General features: G+C 42.3%; 1 protein-coding gene across 1 annotated transcript; it reads right to left on the bottom strand.

Annotated features, from left to right (window-relative positions):
- Positions 1–154: 154 nt before the first annotated feature.
- On the bottom strand, positions 155–27,693 carry mbtps1 (membrane-bound transcription factor peptidase, site 1). Its single transcript, XM_037107927.1, has 23 exons — positions 27,488–27,693; positions 22,252–22,842; positions 20,389–20,652; positions 17,497–17,712; positions 17,134–17,244; positions 16,841–16,950; positions 16,466–16,582; positions 15,778–15,845; positions 14,101–14,203; positions 13,042–13,193; positions 10,766–10,927; positions 8,687–8,831; positions 8,296–8,484; positions 7,824–7,996; positions 7,590–7,705; positions 7,304–7,460; positions 4,739–4,863; positions 4,565–4,642; positions 4,268–4,408; positions 4,045–4,176; positions 3,812–3,938; positions 2,414–2,544; positions 155–1,994 (listed from the first exon to the last, which is right to left on the bottom strand). The coding sequence occupies exons 2-23, from the start codon at positions 22,454–22,456 to the stop codon at positions 1,762–1,764; spliced, it is 3,255 nt and encodes a 1,084-aa protein (XP_036963822.1). The 5' UTR covers positions 22,457–22,842; positions 27,488–27,693; the 3' UTR covers positions 155–1,761.

The raw sequence follows: 27,693 nt of genomic DNA, 5'->3' as shown, positions 1-27,693 counted from the left end.
TAGGCATTTAAAAAAAAAATCAGTCGCTAATAATTATTCCCCAAAACTACAGAAGCAGCTCTTTGTAGCGTATAGATGAAACAGAAATATAAAAAGTATCATGCCTGAGGAGCGGTACATGAAACCCCAGGAAACAAACACCAAGCAGACCATGTTTGCTTATGCTTTTTAATTGATGAGATATATTTAAACAAGTCTGTCAATCGTCATGAAGGAGGATATCAACAGAACGCCAGAGTTCATTCATTATAGAAAATATAAAAACAATGAAAAGACCGTGGAGCGGGGCAGGACTTAGAAAACAGTGGAGGAAGGTGACACAGGAGTGGATGACGTCATCATCCGGTGGTCCTCATGTTGGTCTGCACAACTGCATGTGTGTGTGGGGTGTGTTTCTTTCCATGTGTTTTACCAACTGCATTATTCTCGGCCCCGGTGTGACCTGAAAGTAACATCCGTCCTGAGTGGCGGATCACAAGCGGACAACTCTAAACATTGTTGTTGTTTCTTAAGTTCTCACCTGGCACAACATGTGTCTTGAGCGCTCGTGATCTCACTTATAAACACATACATCTGAGGGAAAAAAACAAGCACTTCCTTTTACACAAGACCGAACTTAATGCGTAACATTTGCCAAATTTAAGAGAGGGCCCATATAATTAAGTATTTGTCAGGGACAACGCTGCACAAAGTTTCCAAAGTTTCACAGAACTCAACAACTCACAAAACTGAGGTGTTTTTTTTTGTAGGGAGTCTGGAGACTTTCTCCAAAACAAGTTGACTAGTTTACCACAATTATGAAATTTGACATGTTTACCCATCAGTAAAATGGTGTCTTCTTTATAAATGTAATGAATGCAAGTGATCAGCTGACACAATATACAGCTGTTCCAAGTGGCAGGTAAGATGCACATTAGACATGGAGGATGAGACAGGCGGGCACTACGATTCTTTGACAATCTGACACTTTGCATAAGAACTAACTCATTCTATTGTATTTAATGCCAAAGATACAAGAACACATGAATAATTTAGACTTTGCCGTAGCTGTTTGACATAGTTTTTGAAGTTCCTCCTCACTCAACCAATCTCAAAACTGCGGGATCCATTAAGGTAAGTGTGGGGATATATTGCAGTCTTTAGTTCAATGGATAGATTGGTCGAAAACACAAACATCAGCTGCTAACATTGGTGAGACCCCAAACATTTCATTGACTTTAATGCAAAGATCTGTCCACTTGTGACTGGGTCACTCAGGATAGACAGTGATACCAGGTCTGAACGGAGCCTTAAAGTGCATATAGTATGAATCGTATTTTGGTGTGTGTGTGTGTGTGTGTGTGTGTGTGTGTGTGTGTGTGTTTGGGTACGAACAAATTCAATAAATATAAAAGTCAGACACATTTCATTCATAAAGAAATTGTTTGGTCAAAGTAGAGGGAAATGTAGGCGACCTATCAGGTGTACACTGTGTTTTACATCATATTTGTAACACTGGCTAACACTGTTCATTAGTCCACAAACACCCACAGACAGCTTTCAACAGACGAGAGGCACAAAAACTGTTTCAGCATCCAAGAGTCACCCGGAGTCGCTGTGTGTTCGTGTCCGGCAGACTGGAGTTTACCAACAAACAGTCAGACGTCTGCCTCGACACTCAGACTCCATCAAGTTAGCGCAACACGAGTTGTCCTTCTGTCGGCGTCTCCCTTTTGGAGGTGAACCCAGCTCCCCAGCAGCAGTTCAAAGCCGCAGTCCCATTCAAACCGTAGGGTTCTTCCCAGTGGTCGTCTGCTGCTGCTGCTGCTGCTGCTGCTGCTGCTGCTGCTGCTGGAGGTACGTGGGCCGTTTGATACGAGGTTTCCTGCGCTTGGGTTTGCTCTTGGCCTTTGTGAGCTGAACCACGAAAAAAGACAGGACCACCATCGCTCCCAGGAAGGCGAACACGGGGATGGTCTGGCCCACTTCTTGGTTGTAGCGACCGGGCATTATCCCTGAGGGGAGGGAGGGCACAAATCACATGGGGCTTCATTCCTTGCATTTAAATACCCTGTTATCAACTGTTATACGGATTGATAGATACTACAACATGCCACTTTTTAACACTCTCAAGTTTGTCATTTTGCAGCTTTGAGTTGTTGTTGTGAAAAAAAAAAAAAAAAAGATCTTTCAGCTGTTGATAAGCCTTTAATACATTCTGACATCTATAATAATGAGCCACTAATCGAAGGTGTCAAATTGTAGAAAAAAACTGTGACACATTTCACACATATTCTTTTTCTTCTCACGTCTTTCCACTGCAAAAGCTGCTGCGAAGTCCACTTAAATGTTTTAAAACAATGTAGTCTAGTACAAAACTCGAAACTGATCGCAAGTCAGATGGCTTAGAATGTAACTTTGAAGTGTGTGTTACCTCCAGGGATGTCCCAGGCCCCGCTCTCCCCAGGAGAGAGAGGTCTGACCTGGGGACGGTAAGCCCTCACGTTAGGTAGAGCCACTTTGTCCAGATCCACTGAGAGAAGCTTCTGGTGCTTCCACAGGTTACTGCAACGCGAGAGGGAGAAACAAGAAGAGAGAGGGTGAGGTGTGAGGTGGAACCTTTACAGCGTCTGAGTCACTTTTACTTTGATTCACTCTGTTGACAGGATGGCGAAAAGACAAAGGCTGCCAGGACAGACTTCCACCTCTAGTCTCCCAGCAGTACAGACTGGCAGAAACACGAGAGGCTATGTGTGCAAAGCTGACTGTAATGAGCAAGAAAAAAGAGGAGACTGATGCGAAATAACAAGTTGTACCTCTAGAGAGTGATCTCAGCAACACATATCACCCGAAAATTACAGGGTGCGACATATCTGATATCAGCTGAAAGGTTAAGAAGGTTTTAACACATGAGTTTTACATTGATTGACTCTGTGACAGGTTGGTGGAAACAAAACGCTTCCAGAAAACCTAAGATGTCGACTGTGTGGCAGTGTGTACAAAATAGACAGCTCTGAAATAATACACCTAGGATAATAGCAGGGAAAACTGCCATGGTCAACCATATGGGGCTTTCCTATACACACTGGCAAAAGTCATTTCACTGTTGGAAAACTGATAATTTCTCATCATAAATACAGACAGTTCAGAGGAAATGTTGTGCATTACAGCCTTTCAAACTGAAACTGCTGGAATGAGTTTTCCATCAGACTTGAGTTCACTTTGCGCCAGTGTCTTTTTTCAATTGTTCCCCATGAAGAGCAAGCATCTGCTACAGCACGCAGCGTCCTATAAAAAGCGCAGTGCCCTAGCGTCTTTTTTCTGAGTGCTCCGCCCTCTGCAGCCACTCTGAGTGCCTCCAGTTGTTTTTCTCCTACACATGTCATACACCCATTTCCTCCTTGCTCTGTCCCGATGTCAAGTAAAAAAAACAACCAGATGGTAAACCGCAAAGGGGCAGTGTCAATTACACTGCGGCTATAGATATATATAGATATATATCTATATATATATATATCTATATATATATATATATATATATATATATATATATATATATATATATATATATATATATAGATATATATATAGATATATATAGATATATATAGATATAGATATAGATATAGATATATATAGATATATATAGATATAGATATATATAGATATAGATGTATATAGATATATAAAAAAGATATTGTTGTCATAGAGACTAGACACATCAGCATCATATTTTCCCTTAGCACTTCATTGAAGAGCTTTGAAGCACCAGCACTTTCCTGCTAAAAAAAAAAACCCCAAAAAAACCCGTTATGTGCACACGGGCCCTTACCTTGGTGCTGTCTCATTGACTGGCTGTGGCTTTGCCCAAGACAGGTGGGGGCAGGCAGGTAGTGGGCGGGGCTTTGGATCTCCCAGGTGAGCCTCTAGAACCTTGGAGTAGCGGTAAAGATGGTTTCCTGGAAGAGAGGAGGGAATAAATCTTAATAATGGGAGTAATAAAGCAGTGTTTACAAGCTGCTTTGCACAAAAGACACAACAATAAGTAATGAGTAACGGACTCACCTTCCAGTCTCTGTGGCAGTGGGCGCTCTTGGCCTGTGGGCGGTGCTACCCTGCTGTGGGAGTGGCTGAGGCTGGGAGGCGTCATACTGTAGGAAGTGTACTGGAGGAGAGCGTCGAGCAGCCAGAAACAGTCTGAGAGATAAGAGACAACAAAATATTACTCACTCTGCCCTTTTTTGTGCGTAAAGAATGATAAAACACAAACGCACAAAGGAGAGCTCACCTTTCTGTCTGTGGCTGTCGTCTATACAGTTAGAATCACCGTACAGAGCGATGCGGCCTCCCCCATCGGACGGTGTTTGGTACAGTCCAAGGATGGGAACCCCTTCCACTACCGCTGTCTCCTGCTTTAACACCTCCAGACCTGTGAAAAGAAAAACACACACACAGTGGTGTTACATCTGAACTAGAGGCACACAGATTAAAAAAGTTGCCTGTCAGCCTGCATGGCTGCTGGCCAGCAATGTGCTACACTGAGCTGAGTTCAATACTTGAAGAGGGGCAGGAGGAGTGCTGGTACCTTGGTCTTTTAGGTTCTTGGCAATCACTATTCCATCTTCTGGGAATCGGGCGATGCTGCAGCCTGAGGCATAGTACACTGTGACAGAGACAAACGGCCATCTTTACTTTAAAAAAGTATTTAAGGTGAACAGAGGAGCATGCCACCAGACTGAAGAGGGTTTGTATGTCTTACTGTCATGATCGGCCAGGGTGAAGTCTCCCTCGTACAGCCCATCACTGAAAGCCATCCCCCACACCGAGATCAGGTCGTTCAGCGCTGGTACGTTAGCGCCCCCTGTGTCTGGCATCCACCACTGCCTGCAGGTTACATCAAGGAACTCAACTTTATGACCATTCATTTATGCAACAAACATATAAACATCAACCCAACGAGTCACCTCATAATGCAACAACAGGTGTAACAAACAAAGGACTTATTCAGGGAATTAAGTGGTGACATTAAAACAAAAAATAAACCTGCCACAAAATAACTTTTCAGCAGGTTTTATAAGGATAAAAACAGCAACTTAAAGGAGCGCTATGTATTTTGATGAAGAAATTTTAATCAGAAGAGAAAGATCAAACTGTCTCTGTTGTCATGACTGAGGTCAGTTCGTCCATCCAGTTAAATCAAAGGACAACACACTTTCTTAATGTTTTACTCTGTTTATATGTGGTGGACCCTGTCACCTCTCTAGTTTCAAACCATGTTCTGGGGACCTTATTTTTTTTCTGAGAACAGCTTTTTTTTTATTCAGTTATGGAAAAAAACCTAAATCTTTTAGTATTTTTTAGTTCGTATTATGACCTCAATATTATGAATATTACCATTCTGACTTTGATTTTCTTCTCCAAAACTACACAGTGCCCCTTTAAAAAGATAATGAGAGAAAAACGTACAGCAGCACATTCATAAAGTGAAAAAAGTCTAAAAGGATTTTCTGTATCAGGGCTGATTTGTCCATAAAAGGCAGCAGTGAATGAAGCAACTCTCTAACAAACCCTTGCCATTCAATTAAAACTGAATTACTCAGCAGAATATTTTGGAGCCATAAAGACTATATTTAGCTGCATTTAAGAATTTTAATCCTGTGGATTGGGTGCGACAGCTTGAGTGGGATATGAATGGAGCAGCGAGGAGTCATGGCTAATTTGGAGCTCTGCATGGGGAGCCCGAAATCTGAGAAGTCGTGATATATTATATCTATTATGGAGCGAGGAGGCATAAATAGTCCAACGCTGCAGGAGAGAGTCGGACAGAAACTGTGATACAGTGGGCCGTTAGCTGCCCAACACAGTTTATCATGCTGTCACTACAACATGATGAAGCTGTGGGCGAAAGCAGGAGCCTTTGAGGTAACAGCTGTTTAATCACTGAATGGTTTCATAATGGAGGAAGAGGACACATGGATCATTTTAAAGAAATGGACGCAGAGAGCTTCCAAATAGAAGCGATGACTGCAGAGCACAAGTGCACTACAATACAGCTCAACTTCTTCCAACTCATTCTCTAAAACTGCAATTCATCAAACAGCACTCTGCATTACTTATTGAATTTGCTTTGGATTGCTGAGGCAGCGATTTAGATGGTTTGGTTTTTAGCTGAGAGTGAGAACAGTTTTACACTTCCTCAAATTGATCTACAGAACCAAAGAATCCCTGTCTCCAAATATATTTCCAGGACTGTTTATTAAAACATAAAGCACTGTCACTGCACGAGCTGGTGCCAGTTTCTGCCGACAGTTTATTACATTTGTCATTTGCAGAATAATTTAAGGCTCTGAAAACTTTTTATTTCTCGGTCAGCTTCTTGATCCTACAAGAGCACGTTATCTTGAGCCAAAGCTACAACAGTTTGGCTTATGTTACGTGAAAGATTTTATTTTATGTTTTTGTCTGCGATCTTCTCTGTGCTGGTTTAAAGTAGATGAGACTCTCTTGGTATCAGTCAACCAATCAGGATTAAGCAACATTTCTCCTCTCTGCAGCGGCACAGGGTTCAAGTCTGTCCCTTTGCTGTGAGTCTGACCCTCTTATAGGGATGCAATGCTAAATCGGGAGAGTGATATTTCAATAAATAGTATCATAAAGTGTTTTTTAAATACTACTTATAATGTGGCTTATCTAGTCATGAATATTCAGTGTTATAGAGAACATTAACCTGAGACTTGCTGTGCATGTTTTCTAAAAGAAATCAGATAAGAAAAACTGACTGTACAAATAGACAATCTGTTTTCAGTCATTTCCTTTTTCCTACATCATTATTCACATGTGACATTGTGCACCGTACCGAGAAAATGCATCAACATGCATTCAGTATTATTTATTCAAGCTATATTATATAGGTGTTAAAGTCAAGCACTATCAGAATTTTTGCAGTAACAGATTATGTTGTCTTTCACTGAAGTCTCTGACAACCTGGGTTCTAATCTTAAGTATTTCTTTATTACATTAAATAGTCAAAACTTCTCAAACCGTCATTAGGTTAAACAGACCAAAAACTCAACACTCAGTAGGTGTGGCTTGATATTTTTTGATTGACTGTCCTAGCAACATGAACAAACAATCCCACAACTTCAGAATTTCGCTCAAATATTAATAAAACTTGTGAGTGATGCACGGCTGTGTGTGGCATCACCTTTTCACCATAAATCAGTTCAAACTAGAGAGATGAACTCAACCTTCATGTAAAATATCAAAAACTGCCATAATTTTGACAAAAATACTCAGCAGTAAGGAGTCAGAGGGAGTTATATACCTGGTGTTTTCGTCGTAGAACTTGACCTTCCTCATGACCGAGGTGTTGTACCAGTCACTGAAGACAATGAGCGACAGGCCGTTGTCGATGTCTCTCCTGAGCTTAGTGATCTCTTCGGGGAAATACTCCTCCTCACTGTCCACCATCAACAGCGTGCCTGCAGAGACACAATGGCAAACAACCCATTAGCCTCTTATCTTCTGCACAAACACAAGAAAACAGCCCCATTAAGTGCCTGGAGCTGTGCTAGTGTCCTGATTCTGTTTCTTGTTTCTTGTGTTCTTACCATACTGGCTGGCATCAAAGCAGGTAATGGGTGCTCCGAGCACCTCAACAAAGTAGCCCATACTCCTCAGGTGCTGGTACATGTCCCTGAAGTTAGTGTGGATGTGGTCTCCATTCCTGGAAACAGACAAATAATCAAGTGTTTTGTAAATTGAATTGTATATTTTAAGTCATATATTAACCAAATCAGGTAATGGATTTGGTGAAGAAGGCATCGACACACACACACACGCACCAGTCTAGTGGGTCGTTTTTCATGCGAAGGTTGTCTCGGGGAAAGTAGCCCGGTGGGTAGCGCAGGTTGTGGTACTGGTCCCACAGCACCCTCTTACTGCGGGGCGGAGTTGGCACAATCTTCACCTTGATTGGCAGTTTGACTGTGGAGGTCAGCTCACCACCCACCTCAGACTGCAAGGGGTCAAAGGACAGTGAGATGAAGAGGAGAAGTTTATTACATGAGCTAGATACTCCACATCCATGATTCATAACTTGAATAAATGGTTCAACAAGGTAAATAAAAGGAGAAAAGCTATTCAACAAAAGGAAAGATAGGTGAAACAGTTAAAAAGCTTTTTACAAAATGGTTAAAAGGTTCAGTTTATGTCAGTCAAAGTGGAAAAAACAGTAACATAAGTTTGGGGCCACTGCTCGAGAAAAAGGTTAAGCCGCTTAGAAGACGGAGCATGTGTGTTGCTTCTGCAACTCACATCATTCTCTGCAGGCGACGCCACAGTGACCATCACATGACCTTGAGCGATCCCTTCCCATGATGCCGCTTTCTTGGCCACAGAGATGGACACGGCCAGGTAGCCGGCCCACGGCCACAGCACCGGTGAGTATGAGACGGCCACGTCGATGTGGTCACCGTTCTGAGGGAGGTAGGGCTGCCAGATGGGCTGAACAGGAGAGAGCAACCTTTAGACGGCTTACTGGGAAGAAGTTTTCTTTTCCTTTTTTTCTAAACAACTCTGAAATCATCGCAAAAATCAGGTCAGTGTAGGATAAAACGTGTCCTTCACTTGACCTCTTACTGAAGAAATAATACGGAGTAAACTGATGTTTTCTCTTGATGTATTTACTGCAGTCTTATGTGCACACCTTGTCGACAATCCTGCCAGTGACACCCATCCCGTTGAGAATGGTCACATTGACGATGGTGGGCATTCCTCCATAGTAGATGGGCTGAGAGCAGTAAGGCCACATGTACGGACACTCTGTCAGGTCGATGTAGCTGGGAGAAAGACTGGCAGGAGACAAGGAAGGGAAAGATTGTCACATAGTGCATGACAGTAGTTTTTCCTTAACAAGTTCATTAAGGGCTTTTATGTCCGACACAAACCAAGAGAGATGCAGAAATAGTTTGCTCTGAGTGTGTGAGCTGTGAGATTTGGGAGGAAGGGAGTGGAGTCATATTTCCTTTGTGTTGTACATACTATGATAATTTTAGGATATCCATTTTTCATTAGAAAACCCCGAAATCTTCTGGTGTAGAGATAATCAAAAATATGAGAGGATTAATTTTGATATCTTAGAGAGAAAGATGGACTATATAATTTGTCTGATTTCCCAGAATCACACAGTAAATGTTTTTGTCAGCAATCCTTTACTTTTGCTGTAGACAATAAAGGTCTGAAAATCTCATTGTCAAAATTATTCAAACTGGTCTTGCTCCTATAATTTTGTGGAAACTTGTTGCAGGCTGTGTTTTATACATGACAAAATAGTTACAACTTAATTCAGTCACTCGTTAATCAAAATCAAACTGCATCCTGTCATATTAAAGTTGCAGGGGATGGACCAGTAACAACCATGTCTGGTCTGCAGAGACAGATTTTATTGAATCATAAAATGTCAATCCAAAATCGAGACACTGTAATGTCTGTTTTTACTGTATTTAACCGAACCTGGGTTGCAATTGAATCCCACTATAACTGCTGTGACTCAATACTGACTATAGCTGTTATGTTTTATGGAGGAGCAGTTTGAGCCCATCCTGTTCCTCCCAAGAGAGAAGGCTGTGACAGCACAGGCTTTGGGTTCCTCTGAGGGTATGTAATTGTCGTGTATATACGCCCACATGTGCAGCACAACATTAGATCAATGTACAAACAGACTATGCCTGTCTTTACGTGTACACAATGTTCAGACTGTCAGCCAAAATCTGCCTTTTGGAAGACTGGATAGCAAAAATAAAAAAACCAAACATATGAAATGAGATTTTTTCAAATGAGATCCAAACAACACTTGGAGGTGGTTTGTATTGCGACTCAAATCTTATTTCTACAGATGCATCTGAGTCTGGCTGCTCATAATGGATTTAGAAGGTGCGTGGACACATGATGGCTCCATCAAGTCCAGAGTCACAGAACTGCATCAGAGTGGCTGAGCAGAATCCATGCTGCTACGAGCAGAGCGATATGAAGACAACAGAGAACAATAGTCCAGCTGAAAAAAAATGGTCTGCTCCACGTCTCAACATTGTGATTGTTCACAGGGGAAGATGATGGATCTCCATTTCTCATGCTTCTGTGTTGGAAAAGTGCACCGCCACTGCACATAATAACTGACACTTACACTGTTACCATAGCAACCCATTCTGATAGTTATGTATGTGTAGTCTGGACACAAAAATCTAATCTGATCATTTTCAAATAACAATCTGTCTGAAAGATGGGATGTGTGAAACAACTCTTATTTTCCTGCACTGTGGTGTGCAGTACTACTGCATATGTGACAAAGTAGAATAAAGCCTTTAGTGGTTCCAAAGGAAGCCTCCAGTGATGTCACTCACTGGCTATGTTGCATTGTGGGTAATATAGGTGCCGGATTTTGAGCTTTTCTTTTTAAACTGTCCATACTGAAAGCAACAGTGTCACAGGAGCGCAGCAGACCAGTGGAACGCTTTTCCAAACCTGCTGCCTATATTACCCATGATGCAATTTAGCCACTTGAGTGACATCACTTTAGAGAATATATCAGATCACATGCCGCTTCCTCTGGAGCAACAAAAGGCTTTATATTACTTTTTCATATATGTAGCAGTACTCCCCCCCCAAGACCTCTAAACACACTTTAATGTGAAAATAGGTGGAGTTAACATTTGACATGGTCCCATGTCTGTACATGGCTGCTCACTGAGGAGCTTGGTGTGGTATCTGTGTGTATGGAGACATGTACCTGGCCTGAGGTCTGTAACTGTTGAGGATCTGGTAGGCTCTGATCAGGTCTAGTTTCCCGTGGCCCTGCTCGAACATGTTGACACCTGGCAGCCTGCGGGCCGAGGCGATCAGAGCCTGCTTCATGGAGGCCGGGTTCACCAGCTCCCTGTTCAGGACCGTGCTGGAGGACAGAGGAGGGCAGGTCAGATTAGTTTGTCTGCTGGTATCGGATTCTACAGCTTTCAATATAGAGCAGTGCTGCAGGACAGAGGTGTGTGTGTGTGTTTGTGTTTCTCTCTCCTGGGAGAAGGGAGAGGCTGTTGTCAAGAAGGGTGGTACGATCTTAAATCCAGCAACACAAGCTCACAAAGCAGACTCAGTTACAGCTTTGTAACAAGAGGGCTTTCACAGACTAAAGACATGATATTGACAGACTGTGAATAATACCCGGCATTAATCGGTGACACACCTCCTTCCTCTGGGCCACATTTCACTGCCTGCTCATGTAGGATTTCAGCACAAGAGATAATTACACCATGCAGAGTTTTAAACAAGCCCACATGTATCCTCTGATGTCAAACCTCTACAGGTCAGCTACAACAGCACCCCGACTTTGATGCTCTCAGTTGGAGCTTCGTCACTTCAGCCATTGCCGACAACCCTCACAGAGCTCCACGCTTTATTTGAAACCAGTGATTCTACAAGCTGTATGACGCATGTTTTCATGGTTAGACTGCCAGAATACAACCTGAAACAGAGCAATTTTGGCCGCAGAGAGCTGGATTTTCTAAATATTAGTCAGAACACTGCAACCAGTGAACAGCAAATTGTAACGAAAGCTGGGACTGATTGTCTCGTCAATAGTTTCTGATCTGAATCACAATTCTGGACTATCGACAGCACAAACAAACGAGACATCTGTCTTCCATTGTTAAATGAACTTGACTTAGAATCTGCAGCCATTCTAGCAGCTCTGTGAGGCTGTGTTTGACACAGTGTTTCTATGAGCTAAATGTCATCTCGCTAACACGCACGTATGATGTTTAACATGTTCACTGTCACCGTTAGTATGCCGACATTTGCTAATGAGCGTTAGACAAAGTACCACAGAGGGTGATCGGATTGAACCAAATTAGTGGACAAATGAAAAACCTGGTGATACTTACTTTTATGGCTATCCATCCAATAATTACAGAGATTTCACTTAAAACCAAAACTATCAACCTGATGGCGGCACTAAAAACAAGGGGTCAGTCAGGAAAAGTCAGGACACTTTTTTTTCTTCAAGACCAAAGTGGGTCTAGAGCAACACTGCTAGCATCGATGGAATACAGTCAATGTTGTTTCCTAAATACAAACTTTGTTGAATTTCATCCAGCTTTGTGTCACTATCATGCAGAATGAAGCAAAATGCACAGATTAAGCGAGGGCCGTCTCAAACCGTCGATACTAGGCAGCCCTGAGAGACGATGAGACTCTGTAACTACACTGCCTAAAATCTGTTCAGCAACATATTTTGGTGTACTGTTTAGCTGACAAAAATCATGAACCAGAAGTCTCCACCATATTTTCCTGTACTGTGAAGACGGAGGCTGAGAAAACTGATCACACTGTAAACCAAGGCAGGGCTGATCAAATATGAACCACCATCCTATTCATTGTCCATTGCTCTCTTCGTAGCTGTAACACCATTTCATTTATCAGCTGCCTTACTGTTTCCTCTTTTTTAAAACGTGTCAAAACACCATGCAACTTGTACGTCAACCATCAGCATGGCCGTTTCATGTGGTGCAGTGCATTCTGGTTGTTGTAGATCTTACAACTTTTGAGCTAAGGGGAAGACTACAGCTGCCTTTCTCTGCTTCTTTAGTCATGTGGCACCAAATATAAAAATAATTGTGCATTTCTACTGTAAAGGCAGTTTATGCATGTGCCGTCTTTCTAGCAGTGACATACTTGGTGTCTCTGTCTCAGTGGCTCTGCCCCCCATCACTTGTGTCTGCACTATGTAACTTTGATGAGAGGGTAGGCTCACAGCATTACATACATGTTGACTTCAACATACAAGTTTCAACATGTGACACTGTCATGATGTGATGAGCTTGTGTTTGAAGGTTGCATCTACATTATGTCATGGACTTTAGATTTGTATTTTGCGACTGTGGTGTCACACTCAGAAACTGTGGGGGGCGCCAAATCACACAAAATTCTTATTTTTATATAATAGTACTTCAAGGATAATAGTATCAATGTCCCGACATGTAATGTCAGCAAAGTCCAGTCTATGATACTGACCTGGCCAGGAGAGTGACGGCACCGGCCACCACAGGAGAGGCCACACTGGTGCCGGACAGAGAGCGACAACCCTCCTTCATCCCCGATCCCCGGACGCCAGAACCGTAGGTGACGATGTCAGGCTTCACCCGGCCATAACCACCTGGCAGCTCCTGAACGGGGAGGGGGGCACAGACGGGTCATTAGATAAGGACAGAGACAAACAGAACTTTTACTGTAGCTTTTTCATTTAGAGTGGAATATGGCACTGTTTTAAACTGAAATGCTGTGTCACCTCATACACACTTCCAAGACCTAAAGCTGTAATTCAAAACTTAAAATAGCTCTTACTCACACACTTAAACGTATGTTTCAGTTCATGTCATTACGCCTACATCATGTAGTCAGAGGGGCTATTCATAACTCTCCCAAAGCTCAAAAACTGTGAAAATGTAGACATCCGGCAGACATCAGGTGTTGATTGTTTATGTGATGGTGCTGACAGAGAGTCCAACACCACCACTTCCACATGATACCAACAGACAGAAAGGCAGAGAGACAAAGGAAGTTGAAGAGCAGCATGAAAGTGAGTAGAAGATAAAGGGCGAGAAAGAAAAGGTTAAAAGACGAGAAACATTAAACAAAAGCGGAGAATGCTGCTGACAAAAAGGCTGCATTTTAAAATGTTTTTGATGTATTCAGGTCGGAGAGCTGAGTGGGTGGCGTGAGTGAGTGCTGTCTGTTCCTTCTGGCCTCGTCACGGCTGGCTGAAGGTAGTTGAGGGGGCAGAGAGACTGACTGGATCAGAGAGTGAAGCCTTAATCAGATGTCTGCTTTTGGCTATGACTGATAAAAAAAAAAGTGGCGCGCGTGTGTGTGTGTGTTTGTGTGTGTGTGAGAATGAGACGGCTGATGGGATGTGGATGAAGGATCAGGAGCTCACGGCTCATGGCTGACTAGCTTCTAAAGCACAAAGTCGGTCTCTTGAGAAGATGTCTACTTTAAAACTGATAAATGATATGGCGTGTGTCTGTGTGGGCCTCTGTGTGTGGCAGAGTGTGTGTTCCTGAGGTAACTCACCCAGGTCGTCATGCCTCTGGAGGAGAACCGTGCGATGTTGTCCTCAAAGTCGATCCCTCCGACCCCGATCACATCCATCTGGTCTGCTGGGTTGTTCAGGGTGCTGAGAGAGAGGGAGAGAGAGAGAGAGAGAGAGAGAGAGAGAGAGAGAGAGAGAGAGAGAGAGAGGGGAAGCGTTTGACTTCAAGTGTAAGACTTAAAGGAGCAATTCACTGTTTTATTACAGCACTACAACATGAGAGCGCAACAGAAACAAGAGTCTCTTTTCCTCGTTTTGCCCTGTTAATGATCTTCAATAGAGAAGCGAGAGTCAGCAGTTGTTCCACAGGGCAATAAAAACAAGTTGGTTCGGAGGTCATTAGGATCATTGAAGTAGATAAGATGGTACTGGGGAAGAGGCAACAACAGAAAATGCCTTTTACAATAACAAAATATCCATTTAAACTAATGGTCAACTAATGGACAAGTGATTTGGCTTCCAAACATGGTGATAATGTTGCAAGTCTTAAAGTGAGAACGTGTAACTTTGCTGCAATGGCAGCCACAGTGGCTAGAAGTGGCAGCTGTGGGATCATGCTGCTGGTGTTTAGCACTTAGCAACCATAAAGTGAACTTAAAACTTAAAGTCAACAAACCAACTCAGGCAGCTGAGTTATATAGAAATATTCAACTAAAGTTTGCCACAATGTGCTGCTGGTCATAACAGACCTAGTGAGTCAAATGAAGTGATTGTGACGGTTTTACTCAGGAAATCAACCATTTAAATCAGAATGTAGGTCTGAACAATAGTGGAATGGCATGTATAAAAAAAAAAAAAAAAAAAAAATCTGGAACTTTCTCACAGAAATTTGAAGAGAACTGGACTGTATCAAACAACCAATGCTGCCTGGCTTTGTTTAATAAATTGGTCAAGAACTACAAAATACATTTCCTCCCAAAGAATACAGTGTAGATGCTGATATGTCCACTGATGGAAATGCAGAAATTGCTTTAAACTGCTGATCTTGCAGTCTAGGTTACATGGGCTTTGTGCTCTAAATCCTTGGCCACTGAGCAAGACATCTAAGTGTACTATATGCTGTATACACACATGCTGTCAGTGTGCCAAAGAGTGGATGTGAACCCTGGGCCACTGTGGCAGGACATGGCCTCTGCTCATGGGCTGCACACTCTACCGACTGAGCTACTGAGGCCCTCCTGAGATGTGAAATACTTTAACACTGACTGTCTGTCCGGCCACGGCTATAATCAACCCGGAGGGATAAAAAGTGTATGCCATTTTTGCTAAAATTGACAGCTTCCTAACTACTGTAACTAGCAGTGGTGACGGTGTTTGTTGTAAGTCTGGTGGTGCCGACTCAAACTCCACAAATAAAACACCGAACAGCCAGTCTCACTTACAGTTTATATATGTATGATGTTTTGATGAGAAAAAAATTATAACAATGATACTGTCAAAAGTAGGTCAGAAAAATAATATACTTTCTAAATACATTTTAAAAAGAGAAGATCTTCTGTTGAAGGAACTGACTTCAATCTGTTTGAAAACGCATTTTAAGACCTGCAGACAGCCTGACTGCAACAGCATTATAGTTCACAGTAAGTGTTCGCTCAAAAGGCCTCATTCAGAAGTTCCGTTCTTTTTTTTTTTTTTGAAAGTTCAAGCGATTAACATACCCATACAGTGGTCCATCATTGCCGATAGCAGAGACCATGATCACTCTGTTGGCGGTGAGCTCCCACACCTGTCAATCAAACAAAAAAAAATGCAGCGAGTCAGTGAGGGAGGAAAATGACATTCTCCCAACGGATTACATTTAATTACAGCTTTTTATTTTTCTGTACTGGGACCGCAATGAGGTCACACAGAGGACAGAGAACACGAGGAGTGACTCTGGCTTTTACAGAGACATGGATGTGTCTTACTGTCACAACTCTGACTGACACACTGATCCACTTATGTGATTTACAAAAGGCGCTGTGAATGGGCAAAGGCACTTGTTAAGCTGTAACAGCAAGACATATTTTGTTTAATGTGGCAGATATATTGTAGTTGTGCTGCTCATCTGTGAGCAGTGAACATGTTGCCCAGCAGTGGTTTGACCCGTTTTCACTGACAGTTGACCTGCAGATTTTCCGGCTCATTAACCCACTATGGAAGGGTGTAACTGAGAGGGAGGAGAGCTGTTCTGTGAACTATTTTCTGTCTGTGAGCATCATTAACTTCAAAACGTCTGCTGCCTCATTGACCTGCTCATCATAATATCAGTCAAAGTTATTCAGATGCTACTACGTGACTGGAGCATTTCTGTCTTTCTGACAATAGTACCTGACCATGTTTCTGAATTAACACTGTGTCTTTTACCTTGTCAACAAAGGGGTGGTCCATGAAGTCAGGCCCTCCAATGCTGAGATTCAGAACATCAATCTTCTTCAGGATGGCGTAGTTGAAAGCATCTAGGAACCACGATGTGTACGATACCTGCGAGGCGATGACAGAAAAATATTGGAGATAATCACATATAGTCTAAAGCATCTACATCACTGACTTGTGGAGAGCGCTTACTAAATTAGTTCTATCAGAGTTTTGTTTTATATTTTTTGATGGATCAAAGAGTAGAACTACTGTCCATTGTTTTATTTAACCTTTCTATTATGAGGAATATTACCATTGAGATTCAGAGTCTCTTTCACAAGGGAGTCCTGGCCAAGATAGAGTGTATATAGAGAATGTATATACCTGGTTGTTAGTGAACACTCTGAAGATGTGCAGCTCCGAGTCGGGAGCAAAGCCCTGACACTCCCTCATACTGGCTATCACTCCTGCTACAAATGTACCGTGGCCCAGACCTGAAAAACAGGACAAGAGATTGATCGTCATCCAACAATCTTTATCTCTTTGTCTTCCTCTCTCACACTCACACTCACACACTTTTGGTCTCGTTCCAGCACCACCAGCACAACTTCAGCCTACGTTTGGGCTTCAGCACCAGCCATTATCAAATTATCACAGCCACTGTTCTTCCCCCTCACCGTCATCCAGTGTCTTTTCATTAGTCCAGTTGGTCCTCTCCTTCACGTTCTTAAAATGTGGGTGTTTCTCGCTGAGGCCCGTATCAAACACTGCCACCTTCACACCAGAACCTGTGCACACAAAGGGCAGGTGAAATCAATTTCATTTATAGCATATGGCAATTATAAAAACTGGTTGCCAGAGAAGCATTCTACTTTTAAGAGTACAAACAAATTAAAGGTATCATCAGTCATGAGCCTTCTTCTCATTAAAATCAGTTCTTCATTTCTGTTTGATCGAGTAAATATTTAGCACAGATGTTTGGTTGAGACCCCACCACCCTGTCCCTCTAATCGGAGAAGTCAAAAGGTCCGAGGTCTCACCCGTGTGTCCCATCTGCCAGAGAACGTCTGCCTGCAGGATTTGGGCGACGTGGCGGGGGATGGCCCGCAGCAAACGCCGGCTGGAGTGGCGACCAGTGGCATGCCAGAAACCCGAGCCCAGCGACAGGCTGGTCCGTCGGAAAGGCCGGGATGACTGCCACGACTGCCATTTTTGCGTCCCGCGGGTGGCGTTGCAGGGTGCTGTGGGTTCGGGTGCTTTGGAGAAAGAACACAGGAGAATGTGTTACAGCAAAGTTGAAATTGAGTCTTCGAAACTCTGTTTTCAGCTAAATCCAGGTTCATGTTTTAGACGATCTTGCTTTCGTGATTGAAATTCTACTCAGATGCACAGAGAAACATTTTCACTTACAATGTTGCTCAAAGAACTGGAGCTACTGATGACATGCCACATTACTGCTGTCAGCCACGACACTGTCTCACTGTTCACCTGATGCTGGATGCTCACCACGTTCTGACGCCTCATTTCATCTCATTTCACCCCCCCACTCTCTGTGTCTCTCTCCCTCCTTCCGTCTCTCGGCTATGATGTGAGGCTGATCGCTCTGCCTCATTTCAGCAATTCTTATCACAATCCGAATCACTTGGACAGAGCAAATCATCGGGAGGTCATTAGCAAACAGCAGCGGAGCCCTGAAGCCTTTTATTCCTTTAGCGCAGGAGTGAGGTCTTCTGTCTTATCTCCTCTAACAATTAATTACCTCACTGGGTAGCTGACTTTAATTAACTCATTCAACAAGTATCCAGTGAACGTGGCATTGCCTTGTTTTACTCTACCAGATTTAAGGTGCATCTACTTTCCCAGGGGACGGTGTAAGGACACTACAGCCACCTCTAAACACAGACCGTTTCAATTTGAATTCAGTGCACGTCATGTAGATAATTTCCAACACATACGCCTGCTCTCTCATGCATTCAGAATAAATTCACACAGTTCTGTTAATAAACAAACCATTTCGTCACTTATTGAGCTAAACATAGCAACATGTGCTCTGCAGTGTTTCCATTAGCCTCTTCAGAGTGCACTGGGTGATTTGAGCTTTTTAAACATCGTCTATGGCTGTAAAATGTGGCTAACCGGTGCTACTGTTCTGGTAACCATAACCATCAGTTTTTGTGTTACAAACTGCAGTCCCTTGCATCATTTAAACAGCATTTTTTACATCACATTTGCACATGAAGGAATTGTGCAAAATCCATAACTCGCCGTAGCTGTTCAATAATCACACCATGTGGGAGAAGACCAACTTGTATTCATTTTAAAGTGTGCATCAAAGTATGGAAAAAAAGTTTTTTTTTTAATTTTTAGAACTTCTACAGCTGTGTGTGATGTATTTTTAACATTCTGTTAAATACACCATCTAGATCTTTTTCTTGAAGAGGGTTTGAAATGAACATGAACTTGAAATGAGGTCACAGAAAATCTATGACAGGGGTGAAAAAAGGTGAAAAAGGTCGGAATATCTAATGGAGTTCAAATTAATTAATGTTGAAAATGTGTCTAAAAGTTTTTTAGCTGGGAGTATGAATGTGTAAAGAGACGTCATGGGTCACACACTCATATTATTTTGTTTCCCCATGATAATGAGTTCAATTTGAATTGTGTTTTCAAGATCACAAATTATTTAAATCCTTAACTCAAAATAACACATGTGGTTTTCCTGAGATAAAGAGATAATGTATCATAAGGAAACGAAACCATAAGATTCATAAGACTGAACCATGACTTCTACATGGCTCTGTGGGGTCAGTTTGGGGAATTTGAAAAGCAAGCCGTTTTAAGAACTTTTGCCATTTGAATGTTTTACCTTTTGATTTGATATGAGGGTACTGACATTACAACTACTGTTAAGTGATGGGTGTAACTATAGAATGAATATGTATTGCTTAATCCCACACAGACATTGTAAACAGAGACACTTGTGAGTAGTAACTGGCTAGAGCGGTCGATATGTCATGTATGTGGGTCTGTGGCAGATATAACAACAGTGTAAGCAGCTCAAAATCTTTCCGTTCAGTGTGCAGGGAGGGCAGAATGAAACAATAGTCTTACGCACAGTGACCAACCCATAGCAGATGTGTTACTGTTACTTTGTAATAACAAATTCTATTATTCAGGATAACAATGCTTATTTTCTTCAGATAAAGAGATAAATGAATCCGTTATCACAACAAAACAATCTTTGTTATCTGGACATAAAGTAATAATCAACTCATGACCTGAAGATAATGGCATCACTAATAAAATAACTACCTATGGCTGTTAGGGGCTGAACATTTTGAAACACAGTACAATAAAGTATAAAAACTGACTGAGACAAAGCAGTAACTCTTTTGATAAGTTTAGACACTGTGATCCAGATCTTGGCAAAGATGTAAAACTGTGAAAGACAATGAACAAATAAAAGGCTACATGTGCTCTACATGGCCTCCACACATGTGTGCATAAGCAGGCTGGGGGCACACTGAAGGCTTTCATCCAGTGCCAGGTCCAAGATGTGCCCCACCCTGCCCCCATCCAGGCAAACCCCACCACACTACTGACTAACCTACTCCCTCCCACGGTGAGCAAACACAGACGTTCTCTGTCTTTCCTCCCCTCCCCCAACACGACAAACACTCACACACACATCCTGACCAGCATCGACACCCCAAACTTGGCCTGCACTTCACATAAAGATACACAATCCTTACTTACAGCACAAACACAGTGGAGACAGAAAAGCATCCAAACAAAGAGACATTCTGTGAGCTACAGCAGACAAACAGCTTTCTGTATGTCTGCACAGTTTTCTATATCTAGGGTGGACGTGCCAACCTAGGAGACACTGTGATCCTTTCCCCCACACAATCACACCATATTGTCAGACTTACAGGGAAAGTATTTGAGCATGCGGAACACTTTGCGCTGCGGCGTCACCCTCTTGATGTAAGGGTGGTCTTCTAAGGTCAGCAGGCTGCTGGCCGAAGCTTGGCGGATGTGGACCAGCTCAAAGTCACTGGGGAAGTCGGAGGCGGGGTTTTCCCTGGGGACGATGTGCCACTCCAGCGCTCCGTCCCCGGCGTTCCGCAGGGCGCTGCTGATGTACAGGCTGCGAGCTTTGGCTGAGAAATAGCCCGTAAATCCTATGATGTACTCTGCACAGAGGGAGACAGAGAGGGAGGAGGATGTTTTAAAGACTAGACTGGCCAGGAGATGTGTTAATAAACAGTGTGCACTGAGGTGAACAATAGGTTTAGATTAGAACAGATTTAAGATGATTGAATAAAGCAGCAAAACACATTCTATTGGTACATGAATTGGTTTTGAAACAGGAAAAATGAGTCCAATTGATTTAGGTATTTATAGTATCTGTATGAAAAGGACAGAGCCTGAATAACAAGTTATGTAAACTGGCTGAGTGGGGTGTGTTATATTCTCAGCTCAGCATAACACCTACAGATACAGTTTAATTAAGCTGTGTGTAGCATTAAGTATCTGCAATAATATCAGTTTGAAATGCTTACGACCTCGTTGCATTTAGGCCTGTCACAATAACTACTTTATGCTGGACCATTTATCATCCCAGACATAACTGGGATAAATGATACTGATGCCAATTTAATTTCATGCCACTGATCTAATGATGGTATAATACTATTATAATACAAATACACCATTAGAAAGCACAGTGTTGCTTTTATCTCTTATTGTTCAGACAATACTGGAATTGAAATTTGAAAACAATATTAAAAAATCTGAAACACATAAAATGAATAAAATTAATGCAACCCATGCAACCAGTATAATAAATAACACACTGTTAACACAACGGGCAATATCGAAGTCAACGGGACGGTCGAGGTCAGGTAATAAGTCGATGATCATCTATCGTGACAGGCCTAGCGGCATTTTATCTTCATCTCTCACGTTATGGCATCTGTAGTTTAACAGCACAGCTACAGAGAGAACAAGTAAAAGCATCGCTCCATGAATTAATTTCAGTCATACGCATCTGTTCATGTTTTCGAGGTTCAGACTTGTTGTTTGCTTGATGTTGATTCACCCGTAGTATATCGATTGACAGTCTACTATAAGCAGCTCCAGGAGAGCAGCTGTGGCTGAAGCATCTCGCCAATTCAATTTTTCAGCAGTGACAGTTGAGAGACAGATTTTGAAAATCCATATACCATACATGTTGTCTTTTCCTGGTTTTAGTGCATTACAGTACAGCGATGGATTTACCAGAATGTTCTACTTGTTTTAATAAGTACTTAATAGGTTTTAAGTAGTCCTTAAATCCACATTACTGATGGTTATTGATAAAAAATGTCCGTTAACATTTTTCCAAAAGCATCAATACTATTGTAATACTGCAATACTGATAAAGGTATTTGAGTGTTTTTGAGGAGACTTTAAAATATCGAGACATACACTGTATATCATGATATAGGATAACAATATAACAGTATTATTGTATGGCCCTATCACCCAATATAGTAACGCTACATAATGTAAAACTTAACAAAGCCAAATATTTGATTGCCTTAGATTGTTAATATCAAAGGGCGCCAGTGGCTTTTGGATAAGGGGTACAACATTAGGACAGCCCTGCCCTTGATAGTTTGTGACTTCAGAATTTAGCTAAATCTACCATCTCAAAATCTTTCAAATAACTGAGAAATATCTATGGGGAAGTGTGTTAAGTACAGCTTACAGAGACACAACCAAAATCATCTTCAACAATATCTTCTTACCATGCTCTACCACCTTGGAGGAGAACTCCAGCTTGAGGGTTAACTGGGAGGAGCAGTTAGACCCAGATGATGAAGGGAGGGGCTCAGAGTTGGCGGCGTGGTCAGAGCCAGATTTGGCTCCGCCTGTTGGTTCCATCCCCACCAAAGGTAGGAAGCCCACCAGCAGCCCCAAAAGCATGGATGCCCACACAGGAAGCAGGAGCATTTTGAGTTGTAGCGTAGCACCAAGTATCGGTTTGATGCAGATCAATGAAGCTCTGGCATCAGGTGCGCTGATACAGGTGAAAAATGAGCAGCTAAAACCTGGTTCAGGGTCAGGGGTGAGGAAACAGCATTTCAGGTCCAAAGCTCCAAAAATGAGTCCATACTGCAAACGGCCTGAGCAGCTAGATTAATTTCTTTCTGCGTTTTCTCTCCATGGTGGTGGTCCAGGGTGGAGGTCAGTGGCACTGCCAGAGGAGGAACATATTTTCCATGTTGAGAACCGGAGGAAGCAACCAGTAAGAGCAGTAGATGATGCGAGGAGGGTGGGAGCAGTGGCGGAGGACGATGCTGGTGTCAGTTCAACTGCAGTCCTTTTCCTGTTTGTATCTGAAAGGCAAAGAGAATAAAAATAAGTAATATTATTCATTCCTATCACTTCAGATTAATTTTTTCATTTTTATTTTTTTCATGTAAGCACATTGAATTAAATCTCCGTTAGTTCCAGAGCTGAGGCTGTAAAGTAAAATCAGAACTTAATGGCTGAAATCCAAGATACAGATTACAGCCTGACAATACTGTTGTTCTGTGGCCAGTACCTCCCAATCAATATTTAAGAATAATTCAATTGTGTTACTATTAATCATAAAAATCTGTTTCTTCAAATGACAAACTCACAAAAAACACACAACAACAACATTTTTGCCAGCAAATACTCAAACTACATCCTTGTTTAATGTAAAATAGATGCAGGTATTTTATAGTTGTAGAAAAAACAAAGGACTCAGTTCATACAGAATGAAAGTAAAGTGAACTAGGTATCACATTATTTGAATAATATTACAATGAAATGAGTAAAAAACATAAATAAAACAAACATATATTGAAGATAGACTTAGCAAATTACTGACTACTTGTTAAGTGGCAATTGCAGAACCGTAAATGTCAACAGCTGAACTCTGAGTAGCAGCAGCACAGCGATAGAATAATCATGAAGTCAGAAAACTGAGTCAGTAATGTCACTTACACAGCAGCAAAGATTTACATTTTGCTCTTATTAGCATCTGTAAGATACAGATCATACCAGAACAAGTTGTAACAGCAGAACAGAGATGCTGAAATGAGCGTTGGTGTGTTCTATAGCTACTCAACCTTTCATCTGTTGGTCTCACTTATTCTCAGATTTAAGAAAAATTAGGACACATAACAATTTCCCCCATAAACGTTTATTGCTGCACTTAAATGCTGTTAAATTTCTTTCTGTGTATTTCTGCCAACATAAATGCGATGACTATATCAGCCCTGATTTATCAGTCAGACCAAATCTTTATCATCTTTTGCTTCAAGTACATCTTGTCTATTGAGATTAATTCAGGTTCAAGTGTCTTTGAGATCTGCTGCTGACTGACAAACTTAATGAAGGTCACTTCACTTTTGGATAGATAAGAAATCATTATATTCTCTAGACCCCTACAACACCAACTTTAGGGAAACAACGTTTACAGAGGCTGCGTGTCCTGCAGTGTTCAGAGAAAGGAGAGCTTCCCCCGCTTCACCAAGGGGAGAGAAGGGAGGCGGTGTGTCGTCTGAAAATGTATCGTACAAGAATAGCATATTTTTTTGTTTTACAGTTGTAGAAAATCTCTTCAGCAATCGATGAACAAAATGCTCCTACAAATAAGTCACTAACTGTGTAGACACCTGCAGCATTAAGGGTTTTGCACCAGGTCGGGTTTTCGGACTGCGGTACGTTAATGACGGCTTGTTTGCTTGTGTTGATATGAGCTTTAATAATTGTGTAATAATGGATACAGTGATATCATGAAACTATGATGTTTTCTGACATGCTGAGAACGCTGCAAAAATCTCATAGAAATGCATCCCGACTCCTTCCTCATTTAGCCAACCTTGAAACATCTGTGCTGCCCTCGGGGAACACTCCTATTACTCAATAGAGCATGTACACCGAGATAAACCTTTATCTTACCTGCAAGGATGACGGGGCTCACTGAGCTCTACAGCCAGCAACAACCGGCTGCAGTCGAAATGAAACACTATGAGCTGCTTTAAAACAAAACAATCTAAAATATCTTTCTGCTGTAATGAAACCCATCCTGCATCTGACAAAAAGACTCTCTGGGAAACACCTCGCACACATTACAGACGAAACACAGACCGCTATGAATAGAATTAGCCTGGCTGCCTCAACTGACCTGAAACTGTGTGATATATGATTCCCTAATACACACAACACCCACACACACACACACCCACACACACACACACCCACACACACCCACACACAAAGTCCTGTTTCCTTCTGGGCTGCATCAAAAGGGACATTCTGGCCAGGTACAGGATCATTTCCCAGTGGCCCAAGGCTTGAACAGCCCCGTAATAAAATACACATCGACACACACACACACACACACACACACAGTTACGACTAGACACAAAAGAATACACACACATACATTTGCCAAGCTCAACACCAGAGCTCATGAGAAAAAGCCCCACACTGATTGAGGGTCCGGCCCAGGTTACATAAGGCGACCACCCTTCCTGTAACTGCTCCCTACTGTACACCAGAAGATGGGCTTTCAGCTGCTACACAACACCAAGATGTGCTGCTTTGCTCATTTATGAAACTCTCCTAATTTTTAAGAGCCCATCCATTCTCATTTTGGGATTGATTTATCGATTAGCCTTCACACAACCCTCTCAGTGACTGGACTGCTGCTTAGCAGCTGCTCGCTGGCTGCCGAGCTTTACTGCTGGCCAGAGCATGTGTGCAACATGTTCCAGCCCTGAGTGAGCAGCTACACTATGAACAATATGCACTGCATGTATTTACCTTCAGCCTGTTTCACTCGGGCAGAAATCTATTGTCTACAGAGCAAACACTCCCATCCAAAGATGAAAACAAGTTAGACACCCATCATTATTGTAAGACACACTGTGTGTGTGTGTGTGTGTGTGTGTGTGTGTGTGTGTGTGTGTGTGTGTGTGTGTGTGTGTGGGTGTGCTACCTGAAAGCAAGCATTTTCATTTTTTAGTTTTTTTTGCCATGAAGAGAGAAGCTCAAACAAACATATATATTTACATGGCACAGGAGTGTATACACAAGTCCAGGCTCTGTTCTGTCCTACGGTACACTTGTGGTGAAGACATTTAACCCCGATTCTAACTTGAGAGTAATTTAAAGGAAAAGTTCATCCAAAAAATGTTGTCATTATATAGTCACCCTGAAGCAGATGGAGAGTCAGGTAAAGTTTCTGAATACATTTCTAGAGCATCCCACCAATAAAGTGTTGCAGCATTCTCAACAACTGAAGCAGATGGGAACTGAAATGTAAATAAACGACTGAAAGGACAAGATAAAATAGTTCCATGGAACTCATCCTGCATATCCACATCTGCAGATGCCCTGAGATTCCAAATTGACTCTGACAGGACATTTTTTACCCATTTTTACCCTTTTTAAAGACAAAGTCTCTGCTAAGCTAAAAAGTGTTGGCACGCACCCCGTCTGAGGTGTTTTGTTCCAAAAATGTTTCATGGACTACAAAACTACACATGGCTTCCCATCAGCATGAGGGTGAGTAGATAATACATTCATTTTCATTTGCTAATGAACTCTTCCCTCAAGCCATCTGGTTCTTCCTGTTGATCTCCTCAATAGAGACTGTAGGAACACTAGCAAACATCACTTATAATACACTCCGGCAGCCTTTTCAGGTTGAAGGATATTATCAGGTTTATATTAATCATATATTACACACAAACCTCATCCTCCCTTCCACTGTATGTGTGTGGTCAGATGGCTACCCTCCTCCTTAATGATACAGCAGATAAACTCTGCAGATGGGGGCCTCACACAAGAGATAGAGTGTAGATATAATTAAAAGCCCCTGGCTGGTCTGGACAGGAGGGCAGGAGGGGGGCTCAATCACTGGTTCCGGCCCGGGGCAGGATCTCTGCCTGTGTGAGACAACAATACAGCTAACGACTACTGGTTTAGAGACCGGGCTGTAAAAATAGCCCCACTGGTTAGGGCAGGGCTGCAAAAAAGACTAGGCTGGGACTACCTGTGTCAACATCACACCAAGCCACAAAACCGGCACCAAACCTCTGGGGGAATATAGATTAGTGGCTTGGAGAGGACCCCCGCCACAATCAAAGGAGAGAGGGGGGATACACAGCAGGGTTAGCAGTGTAAAGACAGTCAAGTGGAGTCAGATCTTTGGATGTTAACTGAGGGGTCTCTCAGACAATGACTTTCAGTATAAATATAAATGTAACTGCTCCTTCAAAAGAAATGAGAGGGGAAAAAAATCAGGAATACATATCAATAATGCAGACTAGCAGAGGCCACCAGCTGCTGTTTTGCTGACAACAACATGTCTGAATCTGTCCACCCCATGAAGGATTCCTGGAACACAACAGCCAAACCTCCAGTGATTCAACAATGGAACAGACTTCATTTTGTCTCGTGAAGTGTTCATGTTAACTCCCTGAGCAAACCAAACACAATGCAAACCACACTCCAGTATAAATGTCTACAGTTTACATTAGAGGGCGCATAAGGGGTCTAGTGTTGTCTAGGATTTAAGCACGTTAAATAACACTTCCCTGCTATCAAGTGCGACGCAACCTTTATTCTAAACCCTGAACGTAACATTTAAAACACGTTAGCTAGTTGGCTAGCTGACCCACAGAGCAAAACAAAGCAGAATTGACGACTTTATCAGCATAAACAATGCAAGCATCAGCAGACGCACATGCTGGAGGATGGGCTATGTATCACCGAGGAGGGCTAATGTTTCACAGTCTGCATATAACGTTATTCGAACACCTTTAATGCACGTGTTAATGTCGAGAGAGCTACACTAACCCTGAAATTTGGTTTTGTAAACAAGAAGGCATGCTAATAGGTTTTTCAGACCCCGCAGTCTATCACATGTACAGCGTTAGCTAGCTAGCTTAGGAGTATTTTCCAGTATTTGCTGGTGTTTTGTGTCTTTATTATACTCACCAGGCTGAACAATGTGGCACACGTAACGGTTACTTCTTGGTGTCGTTCACTGTCCGTGTATTCGTGGGCTGATTATCAGCAGACAGATTAATGTCCTAAGAACAAAAGCTAGCAGCAAACTCACTAAACGCTTCAGCCGCAGACCACTGACGTCTGGTTATAATGGAGTGCCAGGTTTGAGTTACTTGGTCTCCGAAAGCGCCGAG

This window comes from Acanthopagrus latus, chromosome 8 (assembly GCF_904848185.1).
Source record: "Acanthopagrus latus isolate v.2019 chromosome 8, fAcaLat1.1, whole genome shotgun sequence".
Taxonomy (NCBI): Eukaryota; Metazoa; Chordata; class Actinopteri; order Spariformes; family Sparidae; genus Acanthopagrus; species Acanthopagrus latus.
Note: the sequence above shows the minus strand (reverse complement) of the source record. Positions and strands in the feature narration are given on the sequence as shown.

Excerpts from the sequence above, each read along its gene's own strand:
- mbtps1 (XM_037107927.1), bottom strand. The coding sequence starts at position 22,456 with ATGCTCCTGCTTCCTGTGTGGGCATCCATGCTTTTGGGGCTGCTGGTG. Across the intron at positions 7,461-7,589 it reads CTTTGATGCCAGCCAGTATG|GCACGCTGTTGATGGTGGAC; the intron begins GTAAGAACACAA and ends GTGTCTCTGCAG. Across the intron at positions 4,864-7,303 it reads TTCTACGACGAAAACACCAG|GCAGTGGTGGATGCCAGACA; the intron begins GTATATAACTCC and ends TGTAACCTGCAG.